This window comes from Alnus glutinosa, chromosome 14 (assembly GCF_958979055.1).
Source record: "Alnus glutinosa chromosome 14, dhAlnGlut1.1, whole genome shotgun sequence".
NCBI lineage: Eukaryota > Viridiplantae > Streptophyta > Magnoliopsida > Fagales > Betulaceae > Alnus > Alnus glutinosa.
In genome coordinates, this window is record NC_084899.1 from 1356858 (window position 1) to 1373521 (window position 16664).

Consider the following 16664-nt stretch of genomic DNA (forward strand, 5'->3'; position numbering starts at 1 on the left):
GTGGATGGTGGAGGTGGGGGATTTATTCTTCCGAGCAGCAAGATGTTCCGGTAAAACCTATTTGGTCTGCCTGGCCAAAGAGAGGGCCTCGGGGGAGAGGTTTTCACGGATGCACTTGTTCCAGGAAAAACATATTCGATCACAAGCCACAGCACCATAAATCTGAAAGACAATGTATTTTCAACTACCTCAGCGAGAGAAGAGTTTGTGGTTTTGTTACAAGTTCGAGTAAAATTTGGGATTTTGGACGTACGAATTTCCTTTGATACCTCAGTAAACTTTTGTTACAAGTTCAAGGTAGTTAAGAGAGAAGTTTGTGGTTTTGTTACAAGTTCAAGTTTGGGTTTTGCACGTACGAATTTCCATTGATAGCGATTGTTTTCTCTTTAGTTGCCTCTGCGACAACAAGAAGTCTTGTATACAAGTCATCCAAACAAAGCATCAATGTATAATTGATACCAAAATGGAAAATTCTGCTAACGTGTGTTCTAAAATCATAACTACCATATGAATCAACCAGCTTTTTTCTCCAAGAATGAAGCAGAAATATTTTCAGGAATCGTTGGATTGCTGGTTTAAGGAGTGGGGTATGACAAGCCTCGTTTGACAACACTTTTTGAGGAAGAAGCTTCTTGTTTTTTTAGCAAAAAAAGCAAAAGCATTAACAAACAACTCCAAACACAATACGCTCAAAACTACTTTCACATTTATATCACACGAGAACACGTTAACCAAAAAGCAAAAAACTCTTAACAATTTTTAGAAACAAACTATACCCATTAGGAACCTGGCATATGAACCTAGCTTTATCGATCCATTGGTTTCCTTGCACATGAACTGAGCTTTAAATAAACTATCAGACATTTATGAAATCTTGTGTACAGTTTACATGAAAACAATTTTTCTTGCATCTGTCCATACAAATGAAGAATATCTATAACAGGGAAGTCTGGATTGTATAATCTACACTCAAATTTTTGGGGAACCGCCTTGGGACTAAATGTTCTTCCCATCTCTTCTGTCGTGTTATCTACATGTCCTTGCAATTCTACTACGCTTTTCTCATGCTCACGAAATCTCAACAATAGAGTGGCAGCGGCTAAATGAAAAAATAAGCTGCTATGACCAACACCACAGTGAAAGCTAGTGCCTGCAACGACAATAAAAATTATGCTACTTCAAGATAGAGAACCTTTACACTGCAGAAAACATAAGTGGGGGTGTTAACAACTCCATCCAACAGCAGTTTAGATGTTTGATGTCCTAGACTGTGAAGGTGTTGTGTCAACTCTTGGGTCGATGGACTGTGAAGGCATTGTATATGTGATGTGCTAGATTCCATGTTGATTGTGCATTTTATAAGTAAAATTTCAAGAGGTAGTTCAATAATTTAATTAATATTCTAACAGGAATAGAAAGATAGTTACCGCAATTGCTGAGGCTGCCAGTCCTGCTCGCTCCCTAGGATCCCTGCGGTAGTGATTTCCAAAATAGAGAAGTGTTGCATAGTACCAAATTAAAGGGAATGCAAACCCCAAAAGAAATCTGTTACAAAAAACAAAGCCATTAGATGAAGAAATAAGCAGTTGGAGGAGAGACAAGGAACAAGATATACTTACGAAAACCATCCGATCCCACAGCCGAAGCATGGAAGGGGCTTGTCGTAAAACCCTAGTTGGGAGTCTTCTGGATCTTTCAACAGGGTGTACCTGCCCTTTTCACGGCCCACAGCATCTATTACTTTCCCTACCATCACCACAAAACCTCTCACTTGTCAGGACAGAAAAAACCATAAAGAGACCAACTTGATATGAAGATTTTGTTACATCAACAATTCAGAGATCTCACATTTGTCAGATCAAGCACAAATTTCAATGAAAATGACACAAGCAACAAGTTTTGAAAAAATTAATGCAAATGAAAGGAAAGAGCTTTCATGTCCTGATAAATTACATAACCAGATGTGATGAAAGTAGGTTCAATGTAGAAACAAATCCAGAGCAAATCAAAGTCCTTAGAGTTTGATTATTGATAGTTCATAGTGATACCACTAGATTGATGCAACACAATAATATCAATCAGTCTTTGATAGGTAAACACATATAGGAACGAGTAGAATAGAACTAATCTAGCAGTGGTGCCAGAACTAAATAGGAAGAATGATAAACTTAATGGAACATGGACAAAATAGCCAAAAGAAGGCACAATGATATATAATTCACTCAGAGTCCATTTGGCCCTGCGAAATAGCGCAATTTTAAACAAAATCGCGAAAAGTGTATCGTTTAAGAGTGCGTTTTTAAAAAATTGCAATTTAAAAATGTAGAAAAATTTCCATTTTCAAATCATAGGAAATGTGATGCATTTTAAAGACGCAGTATTACAAAAGTTAAACTGCGATTTTAAAGGCTAAATCGCGATTCTACCAAAAGACTAACTACGTTTTCAAATCGGACATTTTGAAACCGCAAATCCAAACAGAATCTTATATGGAGAGAAACATCGACATTTATGACGAGAATTCTCAACTTTCTTCATTATTGTGCATTTAGTGCAAATAGGATGAATACCTTTAACTAATGAAATATGTCGAGCAAATGACCTCAAAAGATCAAGATGCTTATTAGAGACTGGTCTACCCAACTCAAGGCCATTTCTAGTAGTCTCTGCAACAACAACAAGTGCAATTTATAGTTAGGAGGTATAAATGTCATGTTTACTTATTTGTTTATTAAACATGTTCAGCATGCATCAGTGATGCTTTTAAAGAGGGCAGAAGATTCATCTATAAAGCTCATGAGCATAGTAACTTTTCAAGTAGGAAGTGATGGCCTTTGGGCATGTTGTTTTGTGGACAGCACAGGTGTAATTTCAAGGTAGATTAAATTAAGGCTTCAGCTACATTGCTCAGGCATATCACAGTGTTTTGCATTTAGTTCTTATTTTTATCATCTTGTAAATTACATGCACCCTCATCCCAGCTTATGTGAGCAAAGCGAAGATCTCTACAGGGGTAAAAACATGAAGAAGTATGAATATGTTTCCAACACAATGAATATGAGTCTATCCAATGAAATGCAACAATTAGTGCAAAAATAAGCAAAGACATTATTCAAAGAACTTGAGTACTTTGATCCATTGTGCTAGAGAAGATGTATTCTGCAGGTCGAAATCCTCGACTCCTCGGTTCTGCTGCAGCCCTAACAAGATGCCTGCAAGTTTAAAGGAGCATTTCAGATTTCATAGTATCCCAACGACTTTGTGATAATGCAATCACACGTTCCCCAGTATGTCGGAGAAAGAGTATAGGAAAAAAAATGAAAAGATAGAATCTTGCAACTATTGGGCTGGTGTGATTAATGGCTTCACCAGACCTCTAGCATATGTAGACACATTGTATTCAGCAATTATTTAATTGAAGACATTTGTTTTTTCTTGGACATTTTACATAAAACGACAGTGCATCACTTCCATGCCGGATGAACATAACAGAAAAGTTCCACAAGGAATTTTGCCCAGTGTTTGCATAACAAAATATAAACTTCACTGAAGCACAAGAAGGAAAGTGTATTCTGATGGGTTAAACCTTTTTCCTAATAAAAGTGTGAATCATTCCCATGAAACATGCGTGTTATAAGGATTAGATAGTGAATGCCTAAATATGAGGTGTGCCTTCTTCTTCTTCCTTTTTAGTGGTGCATTAAGGAAGTCGAGTCTATTATTTATTTAAAGCTTAATGAATTTCAGCAATAGAGGCACAGCAAAAACACCACCATTCTCCAAAGTCCAATCAACACAGGGAAAAAGAAAAGTATTCAGAATAACAACCCCCAAGAAATTGTGTAACCATGATTTGGCCGGGAATAAAGCATAACTATCATGCACAAAGGCGCTAGAACAAAAGTGTGTGCTGATTCCTATCTCATTACTATCAAGTGTATAAACAACAACAAGCCATATGTTGTCTTCTATTATTGCGTTTGGAACTTTTTCTTTAACCTTCAGAGCATAGATTGCTGCATATAAAGTCAGTGCACAGAAGTGAATCTAAAACCCTTTGTTTTAGATAACAATTCCCATGACATGGTGGCCATAAATAGCACATACAATTAGAACAAATCTTATTCTAGTTCACAAACCACCCATCAATCATTGAGCCAGAATTTCTCTAAATCACACACCCAAAAAAACCCATAATTCAGAACTCAATTTACATACCACAGATACCCAGAAGATTAGAACAATCATTCCATCAAGAAAAGAAAAGGAATTGCACAAAAGAATGAAACTTGCCTATGAAAAACCAGAACTGAGCAACGAAAGTTGGTTTCTTTTTTTGAGTTTCTGCCTCTTCCTTCAGATCAGAAATAGAGCAAGAAGGAACAAAAATATGGATACTAATAGCTTTCAAATGACAAGAAACGATCCCTTCAGCATTAAACAAATGAAAACTAATCAAAATTGACTATCCCTTTGTCTCTAACACGAAAATTGAATTGTTCATAATTGTCGATTTATTCAACTTACCGTTTTCTATAGAAAATTTAAAAAGAACATATTTTGAGGACCTGCAAAGACATCTGTTTATTGCGGTAGGTAGCTCAGCCGTGAAGTTTCAATGGGTAGAAGCGCCAAAAGACCACTATGCCCTTGTTTGACTTTCATTTTTCTGTAGAATCCTGGGTTTTTATTGGTGAATGTCTCCTATTCTCTCATCCCTTTTGTTGCTGACTCGACGGCGAATAATTGGATTGCCAGTTTCGAGAATATCCATATCTTCAATAATATTACAACTTTTATTATAATTTAAGAATAATGCCAAAAATTATTTTTTTATTCTTTAAGACTGACGTGACAGTTTTAACCGACATTTAAATAAGTTATTGTTTAAAAAAAAAAATTAAGAATTATTTGGATTGTCATGTTAATATTGTAGAATAATTGTGAAATAAAAATGTAATTTTTAGCGTTACTCTTATGTAATACTTATTACGATAGTAACTAAATAATTAAATTTAAGTAATGCCAAAGATTAAATTTTTATCTTACAATTATCATACAATGATGGTATATAATCCTAACCAATTTTTTGATCAATTATTGTTTTAAAAAGAAAACTATAAGGATTGATTGGAACTGACACATCTAAAATAATTGTGGAATAAAAATATGGTTTCCGGCATTACTCATTAAATTTAGGGATAACCTCGTAAAAGGGTATCGAACTACCGGCCGTTTTGAGAAAATGGTACTGTACTATTAAACGTCTCAAATTAGGGTAAGAAGTTTCCAAACGTCTCACTTAAGAGTACTCCGTTAGGATTTGGCGATTTGCTGTTAAATCCGTCTAAAATTTCTAAAACACCCATATATTTATTTTTTTTAAAAAAAAAATTCAAAGATTCAGGCATGACTATTTTTGCAAATTTCGTTAAGTTTTGACCAACACCTAAATCCTATCATTTTTTTTTTTCTAAAAAAACAGGGGGGTATTTTAAAAATTTTGACCGGATATAATAGCAAATCCTAACAGAGTACCATCAAGTGAGACGTTTGGAAACTTGATACCCCAGTTTGAGACGTTTGATAATTCAGTACATTTTTATCAAAATGGCAGATAATTTGATACCCTTTTGTGAAGTTATCCCTTAAATTTATGTATCAAATTTTATTGTTTAAATTTTTCACTACTAAAATATTGTAATGTGAGTTTGTACAGAATTATAGTAGACTGTAAAAGTTGTAATATCGGAAATATTTTTCATATTTTTGAAACTTGACCAAAAAAAGAGAATACCCCCATTTTGTAACCTTAATTGGCAAGTGGGTTTTGGAAGAATTTCATGATTCTGTCGGTCTCAATCTCTATCATAGTATTTATCTTCCTAAACATATATGAAAACAATAAATTATTGTTATTATTATTATTATTTTTTTAATAAAGGTGTAATACGTTTATTAATCAAATTTGTAAAAGATTCAGAAATTATGAGTTACAAGAAGAGTACATTTTTATTGTATATGTGTATATCCCAAAAGTCTTATAAACTTCCAATAGACAGGAAAAAAAAAAATTAATGAAATGAATTACCAGATTTAATTTAATCCTAGTGCCCTTGTTTGTAGGTTATTTTGGCCATTCATCAACCTTAAATTTCCATGAATCACACAAAACAAAAGATAGGCTTAGAAATATAAACATCGAATAAGAGGATTAAAATGAGAAATAATTATGCGTTTTCTAGTAATTCATTAAGTCGATCATAACATATTCACTTATCAATTATGACGATCCCAAAAAATCATATTTTTCAAAGTTGTTAGAATGAAATTATGTGATGAATCCGGATCTTCAACAATTTACTGTTTAGATTGTTAGTGATTCGAGTAGGCAATAAATGTAAGAGATCCTTAATGTAGCCCACGTGCCTAAACAAGAGAGTAGACTCTCCGAGGCATGTTCCGATAAATAAACTCTATAATTTTTTTTGTAATTTTTTTAGGCCGAGTGCAGATAAAAAATAAAATAAAATAAAATAAAATAAAAGAAATTGAAAATCTGTATCATTATGCAATGTGTGAAATGATGGGGACTATCATCCTTTACGCATTCATTTAGTGTGGTACACCAAATGCATGCACTCCCACTCGATAAGGACACCTCTCATGATGGATCCCCATCTTTTTGAGCCAATCTTGCTTCTTCTCTTCCATTTATTTATTTATTTATTTCATTTTTTTTTCTTGAATATCTTATATATTATTGTTTAATTTTCGTGGACTGTAGTTCAACATAGGACCATCAGGCAAGTAATAATTCAACATCTACATGGTTTGATTATATTTGAAAGGTGCTCACCCTTTTCTGGTAGGCTTGGCAAGTAGAAAGCATTTTGAGTGAACTTCAAAGCATTGGAAAAAGCTGTGTGACCAACCGTTGGTGGTTGCCAAGTTGGTTTCAAAATATGGATCAAGCTTGGTCATGATTTGGTTAGAATTAAATCCGTTGAAATTTGAACACGTGTTGTAGCACCTCGGTTTTATATTGGGAAGATGAAAAGTAACCCACATAAAGTAAGTGATTTATAAAAATGAGCATAAGTGTTAAGTCCCATATTGCCTAATTACTAAGTGAAATTAGGCTTTGTAATAGATTATAGGAAAACTATAAATTGATTAGTCATTTTGGGGTGATAGCACATATGTGATTAGCATTTTTTTCTGAATTATTAAAAATGGTATCAGAGCCACCTAGTAACGCCAAGCCATGTGGTACAATAGTATTGCCTGACGAGGCCCTGACGAGGACTTCATGAGTTTAAAATTGAGAATTTGTAACACTTCGATCCCATATTAAGAAGATGAGTAACTCACATAGAATTAGTATTTTATAAAGATAGTCATGAGTTATAAGTCACACATTACTTAGTTATTAGGTGAAACTGGGTTTTATAATGAATTATAAGGAAACTTCAATTTGACTAGTTATTTTGGGGTGATAGCATAGATGTGGTTTTCACATATTAACTAGACAATGTGAGACTTAACACTCATGACCATCTTTATAAATCACACACTTCTCAATGTATGACTGGGATGTTACATGTGTAGAAATGAGAAATAGTTATTCATTAAAAAAAAAAAAAAAAAAAGACGAGAGAAATAGTTATTCGTGAATGTAGTGGCGGACCTACATGGGGGCCCTAGCCCCCCCCCCCCAAGCCCTAAAATTTTTTTCCCAATTTTTTTTTTTTGAAAAAAAAAATTAAATTAAATTTTACCCTTAAATTTTTATTTTTAGTTTTGCCCCCTTAATTTTTTTTTTCCAATTTTGCCCCTCATATTCACAAGGCTTGGTCCGTCACTGCATGAATGAAATGACATTTTCCTATTAAAAAACATTTTTTTTTTTAGTCCGGATACTATTTTTTTTTTTTTTAAAAAAAAAAGAAAAAGATATTATCTCAATGGTGGTTGATCACCCCAATAATGGAATGACTAGGACCTGGTTTTTCGATCAATCAATCAGTTGAACTTGAACCACATTTTGAGTCTTGTTGACTTTTTTCTTCTCCAAGCAAAGTGAACTGGATCACACGCTGATTGCACCTCTCTTGCTTAGCTTGGAAGAACATTTGAAGGGAAGGGAGTAACCCCCATAATAATTAAAAAAAGAATAAGAAAAAGAAAAAGAAAGAGGATGTTTTCATTTAATTGGTTTGTTTATAATTCTATTCTTTTATCATTATTAGTTCTTTTGGTATCAACATTTATTAAAGCTTTTATGATACAAAACCTTAAACTGGACAAGGATCTTTACTTAGGGTTGGTAATTTTTTATATAACTTGCAAATTTGAAATTAATAAATTAAAGTTAAGAGGTGTGACCCGTTTAACTAATAGGTCATGTTAGGATTAACCGATATAGTATTATATTCATGAATTGACACAGCCTGAACCCGACACGCAATTAAAGGACCGACAATTTTTGAACGACTCGCGAACCTGTTGCGAATCCTACATGAAATTAGTGTGCTATTGTTGAGGGGTTTTGTTTGTTTAATTAAATTTGTCGAGTTAGAGTTTATCTATATAATCTTATACATATGGCTCGACACGCAACCACGAATTGTCACCAATATCCTTACCACGTGGCATTATGTACACTGTTAAATAAAACAAAATAAAATATTGATCGTGAAATGAATCTCCCAATGGAAATGATCATATTCCCCTTAAAATAGCTGGATCGCCTTAATAATTTACCGTCGCCTTAAAAAACTCGAGTGTCACTTAACTATCCTAGATGAAAAGAAAAGAATCTTTTTAAACTGACCAAAGCTTTAACTACATAAACCTCTTTCGTAAGGATGAAGTTAAAATTATTTTAACCTAATCTATTAAATTAATATCTGTCTTTAGATCCTTATGATTTTCACACGTGTTTTTAATAGAATTAACAGAGTATGTAATTTTCAAAATCACTCGCTCTAAAAATAAATATCAATTTAATAGATCGAGTTAAAGGAATATTCTTCTGCACAATTTTTTTTTTTTTAAAAAAATAAAATAAAAAAAATACCTGTGTTCAAAGAAGGCACAGCTAACTAAACAGAGGCAAGCCCAGATTCTGTAGTAGGCCCAGAGATAGCCCCCCTGGAACGCTAAATGGGCTTGTTTGAAGCCCATTAAAGTATGAGCATAAAAAAACGTAGCCCAAATATGGAACAGTCGAAGCCCGTAAAAGTCCCTCCACCCAACACATTAACACAACATCTTCTGAAGATCCAGCAGGTCTCTCTGGAACGACACGTTTGACGTTCCGGACCCAACGTACAACACTGCATTGCACAGGCAAATTTCGCTCTTGTTCAAAGTTGATTCCTTTTTCTCTGTGTGCGTGACTTTCAGGACAATTGAGAATGGGAGATGAAATGGGTTCGAACGGTAATGTCAGTGAAAGCGGTGGCAGCGATCAGAGTCATGGCGTAATAGATATATATCCTCTGAGTTACTACTACTTTGGATCCAAAGAAGCCCTTCCCTTTAAGGACGAGACCTTGGCCGATCGTATTCAGAGGATGAAGTCCAAGTACACCCTACAATCTCTCACTCACTATGTTTGCTCAACTGGGTTTGTTTTGTTTTCATTAAATTTTTATTATTATTTAATATTTTTTTAAAAACTTTCTTTTGTTGTTCTTTTGTTTAGCTACGCTGCTCATGGGCTGAGGACTTGTGTGAAAGCTGTAATTCTGGTTAGTCATCTAGTCTTTATCGTGATGATTTCTCTTTTGGTTTTTAAATTTTATGTTTTGCTTGTGCTGCTCTGTAATTTTTTTGTACGCTAATTTCTCTTTTTCTTTTTCTTTGTTTTCTTTTTGTTTTTGTATATGGGTTTAAAATTATTGTTTTATGAGAGCAGCCATATTGAATTTGGTTGGACTGGAGGCTAACGATTTAGTATTGCTTATTAATCTCAACGACGACAACCAGTTCCTCTCAAAACCACTTGCTATCTGTGATACTAGTCCTGCTTAAAGTACTTGTTAAATATGATATCGATTCTGCCTAAAATAGTTTTTGGTGTGAATCAACTGTCCGAGATGATACGAATTATGAAACCTGCATCATTTACTGATTTTGCATTCTAGAATAATAAGCAACTCTTCATAAAAAGTTTGGTGTTATTGATTTTTGCTTGTGAGTGCTTATCATTGATTTCGCAAAATCTGCTTGAGAACAGGAAAATTTTCGATGGATAACTATGTGACTGTCCTTGAAAGTGTTCACTGATATTGTAAATTTTGAGTTCATTAAAGACAGAAACATTTTGAGATTCAAAACTATCTTTGAAGGTCCTGGCATATGGTGGAGGACAAAAGATATTTATTTTTTGGTATTAGTTGGAAGGAAATTGGAGAAGCAACGTGATGAATAATTTGAATTGCTGTCTAGTTCCACTGTATAAGTTAGCAAATATGGATCGAAGGAATAAAGTGAACTACTTATATGGGTTCTTTTATTGACTATAAGAGAGAGGCCAAGATAGCGTAGTTTTCAAATCTTGGTTGGGATTGCAGCTATTTATTGAGGTAGGGCTGGTGGCCTGGCTTCACTCTATCTCTGCTTTCTTGCATATTGAGGCTCTTTTATATACATGTGCAGGTTGATCTTTAATAAAAAACACGGTTTGGGGAGTAGACCCGCGTTAAGGGTTAGTGTAAGACCACAAAGCTAGATGGATTTGCTTGTAGATTTTTATGGTAGATGTAATATAGCTCTGAGTTAGACAGACATTATATATATATATATATATATATATATAAAAGTAATTTTGGTTTCTGTTCAAAATTTAATCTTTTTATTTAACTTGTTATTCTCTCAAGGTGGAGGTGATGATGTGGACAATTGACATCTTTAATGAGAATTCTCTTTTCCTGATTGATAATGTTTAGTATCTCTAAGGTTTCTCTTCAAATAGCATGATTTTGGCAATTTGTTTTCCATTGAGTATGAAATCAAGGCACATGATACTATAGTGAAAGGATGCGATTGTTGTTAAATCAGGTTGAGTTGTTCAATCATCCTCATTTGTTGCTGTTGCAAGTAAGGAATTCCACCTTCAAGCTTCCTGGTGGCCGCTTAAGGCCAGGTGAATCAGGTAAATGGACAGCTCATCAAACTTCATACAGGGAAGGTGAATTTCTGTTCAGTTGTGGGATATTGTTCTAAGGTTTACTGAACTAGGAACCTTTTGAATTGATTGTCCAGATATTGATGGATTGAGACGTAAGCTGTCAAGAAAGCTTTCTGTCAATGAAAGCGGTGATGAGGCTGAATGGGAGGTATCAAAGTCCTTTTAAATTTAGCGTGTTTATGTTGCAGTGTTCTCATCACAAGAAGTTAATACGAATTATGTATCAATGTTAGGTGGGAGAATGCCTTGGGATGTGGTGGAGGCCTGACTTTGAAACATTACTATATCCGTACTTGCCACCTAATGTAAAAAGACCTAAGGTAGTCGATCTGCTTAAACCACCTCCTTCAAGTTCTGATGCCATAGAAAACTTATTTCTAATGCTGGTCTTGTCTGTAGGAGTGCACGAAACTCTTTCTTGTGAGATTGCCGGCTAGTCGGAGGTTCATAGTACCAAAAAAACTAAAATTGCTGGCAGTTCCATTGTGCCAGATACATGAAAATCACAAGGTAATGAACTCCATATTCTTTCTAAACATTGATGATGTGCGATGGAGATGGAATCAGTCCATTGTGATTCACATAGATTTGAGACAAGTCCAGCTTGTTATAGATTGCCTTTTCAAATTCTTTTGTATTTCTTATCACTTCTTTGAGATAAGAACATTTTCAGATTTCAACAATCAACTTTCTTTCCACTGCATTTTAATGACCTTAGTGATTTCTATCACCAACTTGTGTGTTTAAATGCCATCTAAAAAGATAAAGGTTTCAATTTCCTTTATGTCTCTTGCATCTTAGAAGAAAGGTAAACATGATGAATGGCAGACATGAAATCTCCATGTAATTTGTATGCAATGATTGATATGATCTCCTCGGACATCCAACTTCCCCCTTAGACAAAGGTAAGAGCCAGGTTTGATTTGTTTCAATTGTTGCATTTCAGACGTACGGACCAGTCATATCGGGCGTGCCGCAGCTGCTATCCAAATTTTCATTCAACATCATTCAATCTTAAAATAAACCTGTTTCATCGTAGCATAGTCTATATGGTAAGTATATGGGACCAGGAAGAAGGATGTGTGTGAAGAAGGTTTTTTTTACTGCGGCATTAATTTCATGGAATCTGGACAGGCACTTGTATATATGTTGGTTTTCTATAGTTTTACCAAAGGTGGTGAATTTGTAATACTGCAATATAAATTTTATTTTTTTGTTTTGGCGTGACACTTTTCTTTGACTATGTAAATGCTCACAATCGAAGTTTTGAAGCAGAATTAAATGTCTTTTTCTTCAAAACTCTTTATGGTTGCCTATAATTGTTTTCATGTATTTAGTGTTCAAGATTTTCTTGATCTCTTAACTTTTTGCTTGATAGGTGTCTCCCTTTTATACTTCCCGTGTACTTTGGTTGTGCCCTTTTGCTTTTAATGAAATTTGTTTACTTATTAAAAAAATGGGTGTATGATCAAAAGTTCTAAATGTACTTTGATAAATTCTTCTTTAATTTAGAAAAATGATAGAAGGACTGGAATTTTGTTTGTAAATATAAGGACATCATTTTCATATTCATGTTAGCCTTTTTCCCTTTTAGAACTTCTTCCTCCAACCCACTTGAAGATTTTGACGGATGTTGGCCCCGTTTGAACCCCCTCCCCTCCCCTTAGGAATTTTTTTTTTTTTTTTTTTTGAATGATTGGAAAATAAGATTAATGTGATATAAAGTTGAAATAATTTATATGAAAAAGTGAAAAAATAAAAATAAAAATAAAATTGTATTGTAGTGAGTTTTTTTATTTAAAAAGTAATAAAAAAATGTTGATGTGATATAAAAAGTTAAAAATGTTTTAAAGTTGAATTTTTTTTTTAGAGAGGTAAGAGCATCCGCACTGAGCTCGGTAGTTCAAACTTTTCACCAAATTTTGGTGAAACTTGTCAAAAATTCCTTTGCATCAACCTTTCCATCATTTCACCAAAATACCTGTTGTCAGAATCCTTCTCCATATTTAACGCCCATCGAGCTCACGCTATTCACTAAAATATTATTTCTTTTTCACTTCCCGCGTCTAACGTTTCCTCCGGCCTTCCGTCTTCTACATCATGTCTTTGGGCAATTTCTTTGTCCAACTGGGTAGTGGGTGGTAAACTGGCTATGGACTATAAGCCGTATGATAGAAGTGGTAAATTTTCGCTCTAAATCTGCTTGCTTTTTTTGGGTGATCTGGGCTTCTGACGTGTTTTGTTTGGAAAATTAGGGTTTTGGTTTGTTTGAATTTTTGTTAATGTTGGGGTTTTGGTTTTCTTGGAGGGGAAAGATTTGGGTTTTAGGGTTTTGGGACTGTAATTCATGGTGGGTTGTATGAGAATTTGATTTCTAGGGTTCTTGATTTTGGCTCAAATCCATCGGAGCCCATCTCTCTCTCTCGCCACAGCAATTGGAACAAATCATCATTGTTGCAGAGACTGATCGCAATATCAAAACTTTGCATTGTGTAGACCATTTGGATCCGTGAAAATTGAGGCTCCGCGAGGTGGATCAGAGAGGGACAAATCGAACTCGTCCTATTCTCCCACCCTGTCGTCGCCACTTTCTAGAAAGGTATCTCAAAATCTAAATTCTTCTTCTCTGTTAATGACCGATGGGATGAGTGTTTGATTGTGTAATTTTGGGATTTTGGTGGTATTGTGTTGATGTTTGTAGTGGCCGGCAATTGAGGTTCTTGGTTTTGTGGGTAGTCGATTGTGGTGGGATTGTTTGAAGCTCAAACTTGTTGGGTGTTTTGGTTGGTCGATGATGGCCGAATGAGGGAGTTTTGATGTAGAAACTTTGATGTTCTTGAGAGACAGTTAAAGTAGTTATTTTCAAAACTAATAAAAAATAATATATAATTAAAATAGATAAATAGTTAGAGAGTTTGATGTATGATTTATTTTAAAAATAATGAATAAAAAAAAAAAAAAGTAAATTATTTGACTTAAATTTAATTTTTTTTTTAAAGAGGCTCGATACAGATGCTCTTACAAATCAGAAAAGAAGATAGGAAAATAAAATTTCAAACGGGCCTTTTATGAGCATAGATATTATTAGACAGTAATGAAAGGTCAAGCTCTATACATTCTGCTTCTTTTCATTGGATCACCGATCACTCAGAGAAGGTGGCTAAAGGGGCTAAAGGTAGTTGGAATTGACACTGAAGTGACACGTGGATGTGATCTTGTGAAGGTGAAGGAAGCACGTATGGGGTTACTGTTGATGACTTTTGATGATGGTAGTAGTGTGTAGGCGGCGGCTGTGGTGCCTTTAGTGTTTGTGATGAGATGATAAAGTCATTGGAAGATGATCGGGGTACAACTCTATTACAACCCTATTCACAATCGTGTGGATCTTATGTGTGTGGGCTCCATACTATTGTGAGTGGAGTTGTGATGGAGTTGTGGAAAAGGATTGTGGGTTTAGCATTTCTCAAATGGTGATGGTTGTGGCTGTCTGGCCCAACCTTTGGCTAATCAGGACGTAAATTTGGATACAAATTAATGAGCTGTTCCGTGCTTAATAGTTCATCAAATTTTTTTTTTTTTAAAGAAAAACAAAAACAAAAAAGATGACTTTTTGATAAGACATGCGGTCATGAACATAACTTTGAAATGTAGATGTTTTGAAAAATTAATAATATTGACAAGAAATGGTAAAAATAGATAGGTAAAATAGAGAGGGAGATTAAGAGATGCATTAAAAATAGATAGTTAAAATAGAGAATGAGATTAGGAGATGTATGTGTTTTATAAAAGTGGGTAGTTGAAATATAAAACTATGATTTTTGTTAAAAAAAAAAAAAAAAAACCTAAAATAGAGAAGAGATTTCCTATGCGGAATGTGAATGCTTGTTGACTAAATTCTATTAGAAATTATGGTTCTCACTTTTATTTCTTCTATCTTTAGAGGAGCTTCCTCAAACTCCGTCTATAAAAATGACATGTGTTCATTTGCAAGTGAGAAACACATATTATTTAAAAAGTACATGTTTCTCACATGCAAAATAACACATGTCATTTTTATGGACCGGGTTGAAGAAAGTCCCTCAAACCCAGTTTGAAAGAAAACTATCATTTTACAAACGTCCTATAAATATTTCATAAATTTGATGTGACAAGATCTATTAACTATTCGGTAATTTTTATTTTTTTTTTTTTAACAAAGGTTGATCAAATGGTTCCTAGACCTTATCACGTAAGCTTTATAAGATATTTGTCTAATATGTAGCATTTATTTTTTTCTAATTTACATTACATAACGATTGTAACTTATCCGATTCCATCGGGACATCTCCGTAAAAAAGGAAACCCGAGGACGTGAACTACCTTTATATCGATTGAACGGTAGAATTTTAAGCATAAAGAGCATTTACAAAGCTAAAACAACGAAAAATTTGAAACTTTTTGTCACTATGTGACATATACCATAGGACTAATTTCCAATCTTAAAAAATAATTCGCTTTTCGTATTTTCATTTAGGTACAACTTACACTTATCAAGAGCATCAACTCTAGACAAAGATCCCTTCCAATTCAACTGAATTGGAGGGGATCCAGTTAGCATAAAATGAATGACAAATGTCTTTTTATATTTTTTTTTAACAAATTTGCCATTTCATTTAAGCTAATTGACTTCTCTCCAGTTTAGTTGACTGGATAGAATCCAAATACATCAACTCGAATTTTTATCTCTTAACCCTAACCCTAACCTTAACCCTAACCCTAACTCTAACTCTAACTCTGCAAAGAGTTTAACCATGGCTAATAAAGCTACTTGGAGAGCTACTGTATTGGTGTCCAGGCATTCATGCTAGCTGGTGAAAATAAATGGGAATAATGGTGGTCGGGGAAGGACATAGGGGCCACGTCATGTCTGTGAAAAATTAATTATGTACCACTACCACTAGATTTTTGGATTTCATCCTGCTTTTGTGTGCCAATGTAATGACCTACACCGACATGTGCTAAACCGTAAATAAACCAATTCCGGCAATTAATTTCTATTTCTCATTTACTATTGCTTTTGGGAATAATTAAGTCTCTGACCTAGTTATACATAGCTATGAGCAATTATGGGGGAGGGGAGGCTGGCAGGGGCCATGGCCCCCCTCCTCTCCACAATTTCCTAAAAATAGAAAAATTTATTAGGTAAAATTTTATTTATTTTACTAGTTTATTAGTATTTAATGACTTAGTACTATCCTCATGTATAATATATAATACCAATACATTTTAATCAAATATATAGGTCACATTTTTCGTGACATGATGATCGATCATGTCTTTTGTGATTTCAATTATTAAGGGTTTAATTTAACTATAGTCATTGATTCAAAATCCCTAAAACTGTTAAATACTAAAATGGTTAAACTCTTAACCCCTAGCTAATACCGTGACAGTAGGTCATAGTAGCTAATTTAGATTATCTTTT

General features: G+C 34.1%; 2 protein-coding genes across 4 annotated transcripts; one reads left to right on the plus strand and one right to left on the minus strand.

The window, feature by feature from the left end:
• Positions 1 to 684: 684 nt before the first annotated feature.
• LOC133856543 (uncharacterized) lies at positions 685 to 4655 on the minus strand. Of its 3 annotated transcripts, XM_062291596.1 has the most exons (7): positions 4528 to 4655; positions 4294 to 4428; positions 3130 to 3212; positions 2571 to 2666; positions 1620 to 1746; positions 1428 to 1545; positions 685 to 1150 (listed from the first exon to the last, which is right to left on the minus strand). In XM_062291596.1, exons 3-7 carry the CDS (start codon positions 3137 to 3139, stop codon positions 1100 to 1102), a joined length of 402 nt encoding a protein of 133 aa, XP_062147580.1. In that variant the 5' UTR covers positions 3140 to 3212; positions 4294 to 4428; positions 4528 to 4655; the 3' UTR covers positions 685 to 1099. The 3 variants fall into 3 exon arrangements, with proteins under 3 accessions (XP_062147580.1, XP_062147581.1, XP_062147579.1); XM_062291597.1 differs by having other exon boundaries at positions 685 to 1199; positions 4294 to 4594; XM_062291595.1 differs by having other exon boundaries at positions 4294 to 4588.
• A 4631-nt stretch (positions 4656 to 9286) lies between these two features.
• On the plus strand, positions 9287 to 12499 carry LOC133857408 (pre-mRNA cleavage factor Im 25 kDa subunit 1). Its single transcript, XM_062292668.1, has 7 exons — positions 9287 to 9592; positions 9713 to 9758; positions 11071 to 11164; positions 11275 to 11348; positions 11434 to 11520; positions 11600 to 11710; positions 12147 to 12499. The coding sequence occupies exons 1-7, from the start codon at positions 9423 to 9425 to the stop codon at positions 12216 to 12218; spliced, it is 654 nt and encodes a 217-aa protein (XP_062148652.1). The 5' UTR covers positions 9287 to 9422; the 3' UTR covers positions 12219 to 12499.
• The last annotated feature ends 4165 nt before the right edge of the window (positions 12500 to 16664 follow it).

Coding starts and splice junctions, on each gene's coding strand:
- LOC133856543 (XM_062291596.1), bottom strand. Junction 1,546..1,619: donor TGTGGGATCGGATGGTTTTC/GTAAGTATATCT, acceptor TTTTTGTAACAG/ATTTCTTTTGGGGTTTGCAT. Junction 1,151..1,427: donor TGGCAGCCTCAGCAATTGCG/GTAACTATCTTT, acceptor TTGTCGTTGCAG/GCACTAGCTTTCACTGTGGT.
- LOC133857408 (XM_062292668.1), top strand. CDS start 9,423: ATGGGAGATGAAATGGGTTCGAACGGTAATGTCAGTGAAAGCGGTGGC. Junction 9,759..11,070: donor GTGTGAAAGCTGTAATTCTG/GTTAGTCATCTA, acceptor TTGTTAAATCAG/GTTGAGTTGTTCAATCATCC. Junction 11,711..12,146: donor AGATACATGAAAATCACAAG/GTAATGAACTCC, acceptor GTTGCATTTCAG/ACGTACGGACCAGTCATATC.